At 51.0% G+C, this 13,719-nt stretch overlaps 1 protein-coding gene across 1 annotated transcript; it reads left to right on the top strand.

Annotated features, from left to right (window-relative positions):
- Positions 1 to 2,382: 2,382 nt before the first annotated feature.
- Positions 2,383 to 13,624, top strand: GCAT (glycine C-acetyltransferase). Its single transcript, XM_090043061.1, has 9 exons — positions 2,383 to 2,765; positions 7,578 to 7,708; positions 9,073 to 9,174; positions 10,262 to 10,408; positions 10,769 to 10,923; positions 11,687 to 11,769; positions 11,999 to 12,170; positions 12,691 to 12,812; positions 13,232 to 13,624. The coding sequence occupies exons 1-9, from the start codon at positions 2,447 to 2,449 to the stop codon at positions 13,381 to 13,383; spliced, it is 1,383 nt and encodes a 460-aa protein (XP_089899187.1). The 5' UTR covers positions 2,383 to 2,446; the 3' UTR covers positions 13,384 to 13,624.
- Positions 13,625 to 13,719: the final 95 nt, after the last annotated feature.

Here is a 13,719-nt window from a genome sequence, read left to right as displayed (position 1 = left end):
TTACACCAATAAAATTATATGTTTTGGTTAATTTTATTATAAGGTTATTTTATTTATATAATATATGAGAGAAAGAGAGATCCCTAGCTAGGGTGGGTTTGCTGTTTTAAAGCTAAGTGGGGTGGAGGGTGGAAAGGGAGATCCCCTAGGATTGGCACCTGCTTGTCCATTTCATTTCCAAGTGTCATATGTCCAGGGAGGAATTTGCTTGTCTTTGTAATTTTAAAAGTTTAAAAATAAAACTTCCGAGCCAGGGCAGCCCCCAAAAGCTGGAGTTTCCCGAGTCCTGCCCTGTAGCCTTTCGGATCCTCCATGTTAAAAAAAAAAAAATACACTACTGGGGGGACTAGAGGTTGGGGGGAGGTGGAAGTAGCTGGGGGAAAGGGATATGCATTAATAGGTGCCCAGGCACGAGCAACTGGCTGGGTGTGATAAGGAGCTGGGGTATTGCGGGGCAGGGGTGGCTTCTATTCTGCCCTGTTAAAACACGGGTGGCTGCTGGGGTGCGGGAGCCTGACAACGGGGAGCTGATGTGGCACCGGATCGCAGAGCGAGGCTGGGGTGGGCGCTGCTGGAAGCGCGTGTGTGCACGCTGCCCGGGTAGGGGGGCGGCTGCCGGAGAGGAAAGCTGACACCGAGTCATGCTGCTGCGGCTGCCTGCAACCCGAGGAGCCGCTCGGCTTGGCTGGGAGCCGCGGGCGGATCCGCTCCAGCAGCGAGCGCAGCGCCCGGGGCCCGTTGCTCCCTACTGCCCGGGGGCGGGGGGCGATGAGGCTCCCGCACACTACGGCCGCGGGCCCGGCCGGGCGGTGCTACTGCAGCCTTCTTGCTTCAGGCTCGGGGCACTCCCCCAAATGCCAGCTCGGAGCTGCCCCTGGGAACCTGCGGAGGCCCTCCTGCTGCCAATGAGGCTGAAGTTGTTGCTTATTTCCAGGTCCTTATATGCAGAACGAATGAAATTCTCTCTCTTTGGGATGTGCAACTCAGCTTTTACTAGGTGAGCGAAATACGGCCCGCGGGCCAGATGTGGCCCACGAGGCCATTCTATCCGGCCTGCGGAGCCCCTGGAAACGTAGAAAATTCGTATTTCTCTGCCCTTGGTTCCTGTAAAAAATGACAGGAACCAAGGGCAGTAGGACCCAGGGGGAGCCCGGCAGGTTCCAACAACAGTGAAGCCCGCCCGGCCCCGCCGCCCCAGCCCGGGGCCTCTGGTCTGAGAGCACGTGGCTGCCCCACGCGGGAAGTGGCTGGCGGGGGAGAAGGGTGGGGCGACTCCGGGCAGGGGGGGGCGTGGCTGGCGGATGCGGCTCCTTCCCAGCCCTGTGGTGGGTGCCCCGTGCCGCAGCTGCTCGCTGCGCGCGTGGGGCTGCCTGTGCCCACTCCGGACAGCCCTGTGCGGGCTGCAGCGCGGGGCACGGGGTGGGCGAGGGGCTGCTTCCCCACTGGCGCTCAGCACCACCTCGTAACCTGGCCCCAGTACCAGGCGGGCAGCGGGGCCGGGTTACAAGCTGGGGCAGAGCGGCCCCTCCCTCACCCGCCGCGTGGGCAGTGCCCCGCGCTGCAGCTGCTCGCAGCCCGCCTGGGCCTGCCTGTGCCTGCTCTGGACAGCCCCACCTGGGCTGCGAGCGGCTGGAGCAGGGAGCACCGGCCATGGGGTGGGCTAGGGGTGCTTTTCCCTGCCTTCAGCACCAGCTTCTTCCCTGCCACCAAGCAGGGAGTCGGGGCTGTCGCTGCCCCCTGCCTGTACCGCAGGGCTGGGGGGCACTTGGAGTGAGTGGGCGGGGTCAGTGCCAGCAGGGCCCAGAGCAGGTGGCAGGAGCGCGGGGTCCCAGCCTCTCCCTGCTGGTACAGTTCAGTCCGGCTTCACAGACCCCTGCCAGCCTGCGCTTTGGGCCCACCGGTGCTGGCCCTGGGCCATTGGTCCCAAGATGCTGACCAGGGGGCGAGGCACCTGTCAAGGGCAGGGGCTACCCATGCGGCCCTCGACAGCCTGCCAAAACTGGGTAAGCGGCCCTCTGCCCAAAATAATTGCCGCCCCGGTCTAGATTCGCTTTGAAAAAAGGATCTGAGGATAAACAACCAACTTCAGCCTCATCTGCCGCAAAATGCCCAGCAGGGCACATGTCCACCTGGCTCTTGCCAATTACGTGCAGACCTTTCTGGCCCCCAAGGGTGCTAATAGTGCGCAGCACCCTTCAAAAGCATCTGGCGGCACCCTGCGGTATCCCCCAGCCCGGGAGTCCCATGGATGTGGCTGAGGGCTCAGCTCTGCTGTGCCTGCCTCTGGCCTGTAGGAGACTCCACTGGCCCAGCCCCTGGCTCGCTGCCCCGGCCTCCCTCGGGGCTGCCCGGCTGCACTGGTCCCCTCTTGCACGCCCAGCAATCAGCCCGCGCCCCGCTACACCGACCGCCCCTCTCCTAACCCGCGCTATTTCTGCCCCTTTAAATGAAAGCCGCTTCCGATTGGCACAGCCGCAAGAGCCTTGCGACTGTGATTGGCTGGCGCGGGCCACACCTCCGGCTCACGTGTCGGCCCCGCAGCTGCGCGCTGCGTCTGCTCGGAGCAATGTGGTGCTCTCGGCTGCTGAGAGCCTGCTCGGCTCCGGCGCCATGCAGTCTCCTGCGGCCGCACAGCGCCCTGGCCCACATGACCCGCATCCTGGAGGGGGAACTGGAGAGCATCCGCGGGGCAGGCACCTGGAAGAGCGAGAGGGTCATCACGTCCCCGCAGGGGCCCCACATCCACGTGGAAGGCAGCCGAGGAGGTGCGTGCTGGCAGCTGTTGCATCAGAGACGGCTTTGCTCAGGGAACTTCCCGCAGTGGCGAGATGCCCAGGGCGGGTGGCAACACCGGATCAGCGGGAGGATACGGTCCAGGCAGGTTGGAGGGGGGATTGAAGCCCTGTAGTGGATGAAGTCCATCTCGCATAAGAGATGTACGTGGCTCAAAAGAGCCTCGCTCCCAGTCTCTGGATCCTGCAGACATCTGTGAGAGAGAGGGAAACACCCCTGGGCATGCCAGATCTGAAGAGCGAGCTGCCCACACGGATGTACAGTTAAAGACTTGAACCAGACTTGCGTCGGGGTGGATGGTAGTCTCCTGTAGAGTTTAGACTGTGGGTTAGACAGAGATGATCCTGCCACAGGCAGAGGGCTGGACTAGATGGCCTCTGCACGCCCCTTCCAGCCCTGCCTCTATGATTTGACTTCAAGTTGCAGCAAGTTTAGGTTAGATATTAGGAAAAACATTCTCACTAGGAGCGGGGTGAAGCACTGGAACAGGCTACCCAGAGAGGTAGTGCAGTCTCCATCCTTGGAGGTTTTTAAGGCCTGGCTCAACAAAGCCCTGGATGGACTAAGATAGTTGGGGCTGGTCCTGCTTTGAGCAGGGGGTTGGACTAGATGACCTCCTGAGGTCCCTTCCAGCCCTCATTTTCTATGATTCTAACAGCTGTTGTGTATACTGAAAAAAAACCTTGGAACAGAGCTCACAATGCTACTTCAGGAAACAGGCTTCCTCTCTTTAAACCACCATGTTTTCACAGTAAGAGGGGAACTGAGATTTCCCCATGACCCATAAGCTTCAGTACCAATGTTTACACACGTGAAGAGATTACCGAACCACAGTTCATTTAACCTTTGATGGGCGGGGGGGAAAGAGTTAAGGAAGGCTTCAAACTGCTGCAATAATTAAAATAATACCTCAAGAACTCTAAACCAAAGAAGGCCTGGGGTCTAATTTAATGACACTCTTTGCACTTTTGTTAGTGTTTTGTCTGAACCAGTGGTTGGCAAGCTTGAAAACCTGGGGTGGCTTGAAATCAAGGATGCCTTGGGGTGCCACACAATGTTAGCACTGTTAGATGCGCACATGTGATTCACAAGGTAAACCCAGAGATTTCAAATAGGAATCCACAGCGTTAAAAACATTCTGACCTGTTGTGGTCTTTGAGTTCTTTGCAACAGAAGAATTTCTCTTATTTTTGTATAGTGAAAAAAAACAAGTGAAAACTAAGAGCTGGCATTTTCCAAGGGGTTGGTTGAGTCTGAAAAGGTTGAGAACAACTGGTCTAAGCAATTCAATTAAGACTAGTCTGCTTCATGTTTTGTTTCTATCTAGTTTCTTTTTCAGGGTCTGTACAAGTACAATGCAGCCAGGTTAAAGTTGCCAGTACTCTATTTTTCTATTTTTTTTTTTTTTTAAGTTTCTACTACTGAAGGAAAACAAAAATCATTTCTGCAGGCCTCCGGCCTCGTTTGTTCTTTGTTTGCTTACGAAAGAAAGACATCTACTTCTGGGCCAAAATGTATATTCTTCTGTCCCTTTAACAGCCCCGTAACAGGGGAGCACTGTTGGCACTTGATGATGTTAAAGCAAAGTAAACTTAAACTAGTTCAAAATACTACTTCCTACCATGCAGAGCAGAGCTCATGGAATCCCTGTTATGGAATTACAAAATCCAGTACTGTAGGTGCCTTATAAAAGACAAATAATTTTTCTGCCCAATACAACGTTTGTAGGTATCAAGAAACAAGATTTGTGTGATAATATTTTGAACCAACTATATAGTAGGAAGACATGTTGGACAAGTTGTAGGGCATCAAATGTCCTTCTCCAGCCCCGGGAAGGAAGCAGATGCAGCCAAATACCTGCTCCAGTAAAACGTATTGCCAAACAAATCTTGTTTCTTGCATATTTCTTGAACCATCATAGTTATGATTTAGGAAATACAAGGCTGCTATGAAACTACTGCATTTGTAGTCATATTGGATAAAAATCTAAAATCTGGTAAACAACTCATGCTTAAACAAGTAGTCACTGTAAAGATTAGAAAGGAATTTGTTCTTTCATTTTGAAATTTATTTTTGCTGACAGTGTAAAGCAGTGGGATTATTTCTGAGCACTGGAGTGGGACTAAGATGAGTTCCCGGCTCTTGTGCAGGCCTCTGCAAGTCACTTACTTTCACCATGCCTTACCATTTCATCTGTAAAATGAGAATAATAATACCATATTGTTCAAATTATAAGTTGATCCTGTATATAGGTGAATCTCTCATTTTCAGGTTCAATTTTAGGGAAAATAGCTTTTCTCCCTGAATTCATGTCAATAACTACAGTTAAAAACTTTGAACTGCTCTTACTCATACAGAATCTTGCTGGAGAATATAATATCCAAGGGAAGCACTCCAATAGCTAAATGTATTAAAACAGTCAAATAAAAACTGCACCAAAAAGATTCTGATCTGTGTTGCATGCACAATAATATAGGTATACAAGTCAAGGCTGGCAGGGGCTGATTATGGGTAGACCCAGCATGTAAGTGGAGTCAGGTAGTGGGGGTTAGGTGCATTTTGGGGTGGGTGTGAAGAAGAGAGGCTTATCAGAACAGTACTGTACTTTATTTTCCCCCAACCTTTTCTCTTGCTATATTTTTATTCCAGGGTCCATCTCAATGAAGCCTCAATCACTTCTGGGTCCACTAGTCGTTTGCTGTATTGTACACTTTTACTGTTCTTTGTTATGCATACAAACTAACCTTATGTACAGTATGAGTAGAAACCATATTTTTGGATCAAATCCAATGAGCAAACACAGAACGTCTTATCCCTTGAATATAAATTTCCTAATTGTATGTCTTTGTGTGCCAGCTACTTTCTTCCTCGAGTTGCTTAACTATATCACTCTGTGCCTATCTACATTTATATTAAAAGAAACAACACTTAACCCACACCTTTCTAAAGAGAGCTCTTGACTTCATATTCAGATCTTGCTTTCCCAGAGAAACATCTGTCTGCAGTAGTATAGGTAGGCCATGATACTACCATGCAAAAGAAAAATAAACAGACTGACTTCAGGAATCTGATTTCCATTTGCTCCCTGACATGATTCAAACCACTGATCGATTTGCAGCTCATTTTCCACCAACACAGTGGCTTTTGGAGTGCAGGCTGCCAAATCTATGCTAGGCCCTGCCAACACTGATCTTCAAAAAGAACTAAGGAAGTCATGCTGAAAATGTGGGTCTTGCTATTCTGTTTCTTTATCATGTTTCCTGACTTTGCAAATGCTGATACTTTAATAGAGGGCTGTTGAACCTATAAATGGCTGGGGGCTGCACTTGTGGGGGTCATGGGTCTATGCACTGCATGCCACATGGATGCCCACCCTCCTGTTGCACTGCATGCTTACACCCCACCCCACTGCAGCATGCGCCTGTGTAGATCTCCTTCTGTGACCAGTGTAACATCCCCCTGGGGATGCTTCCCTCTGCCTGCATTTGCTGCAGTACATGCCTGCATGGACACTCCCCTCCCTCATTCTGAGCATCCCACTCTGTGCTGTGCTGCACCACACCATCCCCTGGAGCCGGTGCAGAATACAGAGGAGGGGGGAGCCCTGGGACTCTGGCTACCCTTTCAGCCAGTGACAGGGGGAGTTGAAGCCAAGTGAGAACCCCTTGGAGGTTGCATGCAGCCCGTAGACTGCCTGTTGGGCAGCTTTGCTTTAATCTAAGCATATTGGTAGTGTCATTGAGTCCAAAAGGACTACTCGAGTAAGACTGAGCATGTACATAAGTGTTTTCAGCGTCAAGGGCCACAGTTGAGCAAGTCAGTGTGATCAAGACCAATGTTTGGTAGTTCTCTAGTTCAGTAAACCTTTGCTCTAGCATGCTAAGCACAGAAAATGGTTTAGAAATAAATGGTTTTACCCTGTCAACAATGACCAGCTATAATTATGGGTTGTCTAAGTTCTTCAAAGCAAAAATAGTTTTAACACTGTGAACACAGTACCTGGTATAATAGGACCTGTTCCTGGTTGGCTTAGAACAGGGGTTTTCAACCTTTTTGGGTATTGTACCCCCGGCGGCCGGTCGACAAGCCAGGAGTCCCCCAGCAGCCAGACAAGGGGATCGGGGGGGTCACCTCAGCAGCCAACTGGGGAGGAAGTGCTGAGTACCCCCAGGGGTATGCATACCCCTGGTTGAAAATCCGGCTTAGAATTAATGTAATATGCACATTAATGAAAGGCAATTATTAATATTGATTATCCATTCCTAACCCATTGTGGATGGGACCTCACTCACCTTCCTTTGAGGCCTGGAGGGGGTGATAACTGTCATGATATCTTCTGAGATTGGTTCCTTATGCCAACACAGTAGGAGAGAAACCAGGTTTCAAATTTTCATCAGAAAACAAACTCACTGTTTTAGCACAATTATCACATCTTTCAATTAAAAACAATACCTGCATGGCCTGCTGTTAGGGTATTTCAGTTGACTTCTTTTGCTTTATCAAACAGTGGCTGCTGCTGGGGGCAGGATACAATAACTGGACCAGTGGTCTGATCTGGGGTTACTGTGTTTATACCCCAGTGAGGGGAGAAGCTGAGGAATGTGCCTAAGCTATTATGGTGATGGTTGCATTTGAAGCCATGGGACTCATGTACTTCTGCCCTACAATAAACCCCTGGGGACTTACTGTAAATGTAGCAGAGGAGTTGTCTGATATTTGCTTTATTGTCAGACTGTGTCTGGGGATGTGTTGCTCACTGCTGCCTGTCTACTTCTTCCTTGCAGGAATCCTGAATTTCTGTGCCAATAACTACCTGGGCCTATCCAGCCATCCTGAGGTGATCCGTTCTGGACATGAGGCCCTAGAGAAGTTTGGAGCTGGCCTCAGCTCTGTCCGTTTCATCTGTGGCACTCAGGTATGGGCAAGACCTGGGACCTGGGCCAGGTATGGTCATTGCCTTACCCTCAGGCTAAAACGCAGTCAGCCTTTGTACACCTGCCACAGAGCAATGCTGCTCCCAGGTGAAAGCAAAGACCTGTTGCTCATTTCCATAGTTAGGCTGGTCTGCCCAGGAACCAGTCCTGCCTGGCTGGCTTTTCTGTCCTGGGAGTCTCTCTTTCTCTCCTCTTGCTACCCTTTTCCATTTCTCCTCCTCTCTGATCCATCTCCCCTAGCCCTCTTCTTGCTGAAACTGAACCCACCTTTCTTTCTTTCCTGTTTATCAGTTTAGCACTAACAGTGGGACCCAATTTAGCCTTGCCGCTCATCCGGCTTTCTTGATCTAGCATTCTCCATGCATTCAACCAAGACTTCTTGACTGTTGTTTATGATGTTTGGGATTCCAAGGTAGTCTTCCATCCAAGTGGCAGGAAGGCCCAGGAATGCTTAGCTTCCAAGATCAGATTAAATCATGTGCATATAGTTCATCATAGTTACCTCTGCACTGCCCTTGTTCCCATTTTCTCATAAATGACTAAGCTGCTGCTTCTCCCCAGGATCTTAATCCACACACACACATACACTGCTTGCCAATCCCAGAGCTGCCACAGAAAAGAAGCCTTCAGCTTTGCCTCAGTAGTCCCCTGTAGCAATCTACAGGCATCCCCAGCGTGGATTACTTCCTGGCCACACATCCCTGTATGTGATCCACCTTCTCTGAGGTTCCTTATGTGCTTCCCCATCTCTATCATGTGTCTACATGGACACCTCATATATGTTTATTGCCACACATGGCCATGCAGAAATGTCTCCTAAGCACGCTGGCTATTTAAAGGTTTGAAAACAAGCTTTTCCATTTTAAGTAAAGCCACTAAACCCCCAAGGGACTTAGAAAGAAATTCTGAATTGACAAAAAAAAGCCAACATTTTGCCAGAAAATAAACTTTTCAAGGGACAGTACCACCATAATGGGAATAACGGGAGGTAGCTTATTGAAGCGATTCCAGTGTGTGTGGGCTGGGGCTCTGGCTGCTTTGTGTAGCACATCTTGGCAAACAGAAAGCCACTCCAAACAAGTTACTTGTTTGTGTCTCATCGCTACAATCATGAGTTTGGGGGAGCAAAAATGTTAAGTGTGTTTAAGTGCCGTTAGTGAAAGTATTGTTAATACAGGTGATTTGGGGGCTTAGGGAAAGGGGAAGGGAAGATATTTCTTTCTTTTACTTCTGGGGAGAAAATACCCAATCCATACAGACTGTAAATGCTGGAAAGCAGAAGCTGTCACTGTACCATGAGTGATGTTACAAGCCTCTGGCTCTCTATCTGGTCTGTCTTCTCTAGAGTATACACAAGAGCCTGGAGGAGAAGATCTCCCATTTCCACCAGAGAGAGGATGCCATCCTTTATGCCAGCTGCTTCGATGCCAACGCTGGTATCTTTGAGGTTCATAGTCCTTGAATTGTACTTTGTGTATTGGGAAATGAGGGGGTGGGAAGGGCCATGTAATTGAAAAGTCACCCTTCCAAAGCAGCTGCTTCACCTCAAGCCTGATTGAAGGTGAGGAGAGGGATGAGGTAAAAGATACGAGGCCCAGGGCTCTGTGTGCCAGTGGAGGTTGGGGCTGAGTGCGTCACAGGTGGCACTCTCAGATGCAGAAGGCCAGTAGATGCCATGGAGCTGTCTGGTCAGCTTTCATATCCCCTTTCCAAACAGAGTTATCCTCACAGCTAGCCCTTGCTTTTGTGTGGGCCTCTTCAGCAGAACCTGCTGAGCTGTATCTCCAGTGGGACCAACCATCCTCAGCCACTTTCTGCCAGCCCCTACCTGAAGCTCTAGTGATCCCCTTGTTTTGTGAGAATTCAGAATAGATAAGGTTCCTCAGGACTACAGATCTGACTGTAGTGACTGAGCCCTCTGCTGTGGAAGCAATTCTGCTGTCAGAGGGAGTTTTTTTCTGTCTCAGAGCCAGGTCAGCTCCCCAAATGGCAGAAACTCTTGTTGGTAGAACTTTGTAACACAGGCAAGGCCTACAAAGGAAAGAAGGAGGCTCATGCATAGTGTGTGGGGGCTTGCCAAGGCCTGTAGGTGGGGCTAGGCAGCCTCTCATGGGAGCACAATGACAGTGAGGACCCCCAAGAAGATGGGGTCAGGGAAATGGGGTTCAGCCTAAGTCTGGCCCTGATGGAAGAGGTCACATCCTGGTGGGGTAGAGACATAGTTTGTAGAATGAATGGACAGCAGGGCCACTGATAGAAATGACAACACCACAAATACAGGGTGAGAGGGAGGCCAGGGAGAGGAAATAGAAACCTCAGTGTGGAAGTGAGATAAGGAGAGGCCCACTGCCCTGACATGTGGCTATCAGCAGGGACTGGATGCAGTCCAGGATGCAGAGAGTTCTTTTGACTGGGTGGTGAGAGGCAGAATCATCTGGTGTGGTGACACCTACCTGCATGGCTTTTAGTCCACGTACTTATCAAGGATGTTTCCAGTGTTGTCCACTCCAACCCCCTTGGTTTGGCATCCACAGGCACTGCTGACCCCAGAAGATGCTGTGCTCTCAGATGAGCTGAATCATGCCTCCATCATTGATGGGATCCGCCTGTGTAAGGCCAATAAATACCGCTACAAACACATGGACATGCAGGACCTGGAGGCCAAGTTGCAGGATGCACAGGTACGGAGATGCGCTATGCTGAGAGTGCAGTCAGGCTGTGACTTGGGACGGGTTAGGAGCAATAGACCCCTCTCCCTGAAGATGACGTGGCCTTTACCTCCTGGCCAGCACTTGAAGCAGCACTGCCAGCCTCTGGAGAGAATCCTGTGCATGGCTGGAGGGTGGCTGGTCAGAATATGAGTTCAAAGGCACAATGGAGGGAAAATAGTTGGAGGTGAAGGAGAAATACCTATTTTCAGTAAGAAGAAGGCTGAGGATTACCCCTTGTTGGTACTTCCATCCTCCTCCTCTCTCCAAACCCAACTGCTCAGAGTGTGTCTTTATCCACAATCTCTTCCAACCTGCTACACTCTTCCCTAGAAACATCGCCTGCGACTCATAGCCACTGATGGTGCCTTTTCTATGGATGGTGACATTGCCCCCTTGAAAGAGATCTGCCAGCTGGCCCAGAAATATCAGGCCCTCGTCTTCATTGACGAATGCCATGCTACTGGCTTCCTGGGGCCCAGTGGACGGTAAGAAATGACTCCTTCTTAGCACCACATCTCAACTTCCAAAGCCACACCATGTACAGATTTGAACAATGCTCTCTTTTGAGGGAGGGTGTTTGGAGTCACTTGTCTTTGAAAGGAGCCCCACCTTGTACCTAACACTCACTTTCTATGCAGTAGCGATGGCCCCTTCTTCTTCCAAGTGGCTGTGCACATGCATGCTTCCTCTGAGGCATGTGTCAGCCCAGGGTAGTTGAGTGGAGACTCTTGTTAGCAGTGCTGTAGAAGGGCCCATGACTCTGTTCTGGTTTATCAAGTGGAAGCACCTTCCCATGGGTGGAGGGTTTTAGTAATTCCTTTCTCCAGAGCAGCCTTTTGTTGGCCTTCCACCACTTGAAGAGGAGAGGTTGTTTTCAAACCTTTAAAGCTAGCTGGTTGCCATCTTCTGGTATGTTCTCTGCTGCTTTAGACTGACCCTGGCCTGGGCACTATCCTCTGCTCCTGTGGTCTTGCACATCAGACTGCCATGACCTGCACTCACTGCCAGCATCACTTCTTGGAGTACCGTTGTTTCCAGCATGAAGCTTTCCATGCAGAAGTGAATGGATGGCAGTGACCATGAAGTGAAACTTGCACTGGGTGCATTTCTTCTTCACTAGCTCTGGGGAGTAGCACCTGCAGCTTGTTGGAAAGAAAGTGGCACCGTGTGGGTACTGAGCTACAGCTGCCTTTACAGAAACATCCAGCACTGAACAAGCTCTGACAGGGTGATGGTCTCTCATTGCAGGGGTACTGATGAGCTCCTGGGGGTGATGGACCAAGTAACCATCGTCAACTCAACACTGGGCAAGGCACTTGGAGGAGCAGCAGGTGCAGATGTTCCCCTTTCCAGAGTCTTCGGCTTAGACATGGCCCCGTAGCCAAGAGCTCCCATAATCCCTGCCAGTTTGCCCCCTCCCTCTAAACCAAGATAACTGCTGGATCTTGGTGTTTTCCAATCCCTCTGTGTTAATGGGGTGGCCTTCCCCATGGGTCCTGCTTGAGAATTCCCTCCCATTCTTCCAGTGACCATCTGTTTTCCTCTCTCCTCCCTCCTCAGGTGGGTACACCACTGGTCCCAAGGCCCTTATCGACCTGCTCCGCCAGCGTTCCCGCCCATACCTTTTCTCCAACAGCCTGCCTCCTGCTGTTGTGGGTTGTGCCTCCAAGGCTCTGGACCTGCTTATGGAGAGCAATGCCATTGCACAGTCTGTGGCAGCCAAGACCAAACGGTGAGGGATGGGGTAAGGACTCTTTTCTCACAGAAGACCAGCTAAGCTCCTTTTCTATATGTTTTCCTAGCCTCCCCATCTCGCCCCCTTGCCCAGGAAGCCTGGGCTAGGGAAGCTCCTGGCTTTTGCCCCTGCCTTTGCCTGTCTCATCACAGCTGGGGTCCCTGGAGATGGCTCTTATGTCACAAATGGGCAATGATGCCTAGCACTCCAGAACAACCATGTCTACACAAATGCCACAGCTTGGTCTGGGTGTTCCGGGTGCCATAATCGCTCAAGTGGCAGGGAGACCCTGGCCAGAGCGTTTGAGGTGGGCAGAGGATGGGATGCAATCTCTTGGGAACCTTCCCTTCCACACACACACTGGAGCGAAGGGTGAGGGATGGGCTTTGATCTTGGATGTGGAAGAACGAGGTCCAGCCTGCACCACCTGGCTGCTGCAGCGATGGGGTGAAATAAGTGGTGGGAAAGGGCCCCCAAGAGCAGGGATGATGTGTTCTCCCTTCCCCACCCCCAACAGATTCCGTAGCAAGATGGCTGCAGCTGGATTCACCATCTCAGGGCAAGATCACCCCATCTGCCCTGTCATGCTGGGAGACGCGCGGCTCGCTTCGGTGATGGCTGATGACATGCTAGAGAGAGGTGAGCCCAGTGGGGCTGGCAGGCACTGAGTGGTGACTGATCCTTTCTTCGCTCCATATCTGCTAACCATGGGCAGTCCTCAGTACTTCCTCAGTGACTTCAGCAATGGGGCAGCTTCTCTCCCCAGCCTGAGTCATTTCTCTGCCCCTTTCTAACCTAACTGCACTCTGCCTTGCTATGGAGTGTTGCCAAAGATGCCCCCCAACCACATTCCCCCTACCATTGCACTGCTCTGGGACTGTGAGGGGAGCAATCTCACACAGATGTCTTTGCTGTTATGGGATGAGTCCGCAATGTGTGGTTTGTGGGGAGGAAGGAAGCTGGAGCTAAAATCTCTCTGACTCCCCTACCCCTACCCTCCTACCCTGTTCATCCCAAGCAGTTTTCAGCCTGGCTCTCCACATGTTTCCTATCCCCAGGCATTTATGTCATTGGCTTCAGCTTCCCCGTGGTCCCCAAAGGGAAGGCACGCATTCGAGTGCAGATCTCAGCTGTCCACAGTGAAGATGACATCGACCGCTGTGTGGATGCCTTTACTGAGGTGGGACACAAACACAGAGCACTGCCCTGAACTGGCAGCTCACGCCTACCACCACCCTGCCCTTCTGGCCCATGGCCAAGGCAGTGCCTGCATTGGGGAAGGATCCATCACCACTGTGGTCCCTGGAAGAGATCAAAATAATAACAAGAAAGAGACCCTGGCCTCTGGGAGGCCTTTGCCACCATAGAGTATACAAGTGATGGCTTAATGGAGTTTCCTTTGTTTAGGCTCTTCAAGTTCTAATGTGCATTAAAGGTTTGGCCAAACTGCATCAGGTCCAGGACAGAGCTCTCCTCGCCCTTCGGTGCAGTGCCTGCGGGTTCTCCTTTCCCACCTCCCTACTGCAGAGCATAAAGGCAATAGTTG

The sequence above is a fragment of the Crocodylus siamensis genome, chromosome 4 (genome assembly GCF_052110815.1).
Source record: "Crocodylus siamensis isolate JL-2025a chromosome 4, ASM5211081v1, whole genome shotgun sequence".
Classification (NCBI taxonomy): Eukaryota; Metazoa; Chordata; order Crocodylia; family Crocodylidae; genus Crocodylus; species Crocodylus siamensis.
This window is presented reverse-complemented; position numbering and strand designations above follow the sequence as displayed.

Bases quoted from the DNA above. Each gene is read 5' to 3' on its own strand.
- GCAT (XM_090043061.1), top strand. From the start codon at position 2,447: ATGAAAGCCGCTTCCGATTGGCACAGCCGCAAGAGCCTTGCGACTGTG. The intron at 2,766-7,577 runs GTGCGTGCTGGC...TCTTCCTTGCAG, and splicing joins CGTGGAAGGCAGCCGAGGAG to GAATCCTGAATTTCTGTGCC. The intron at 12,171-12,690 runs GTGAGGGATGGG...CACCCCCAACAG, and splicing joins GTGGCAGCCAAGACCAAACG to ATTCCGTAGCAAGATGGCTG.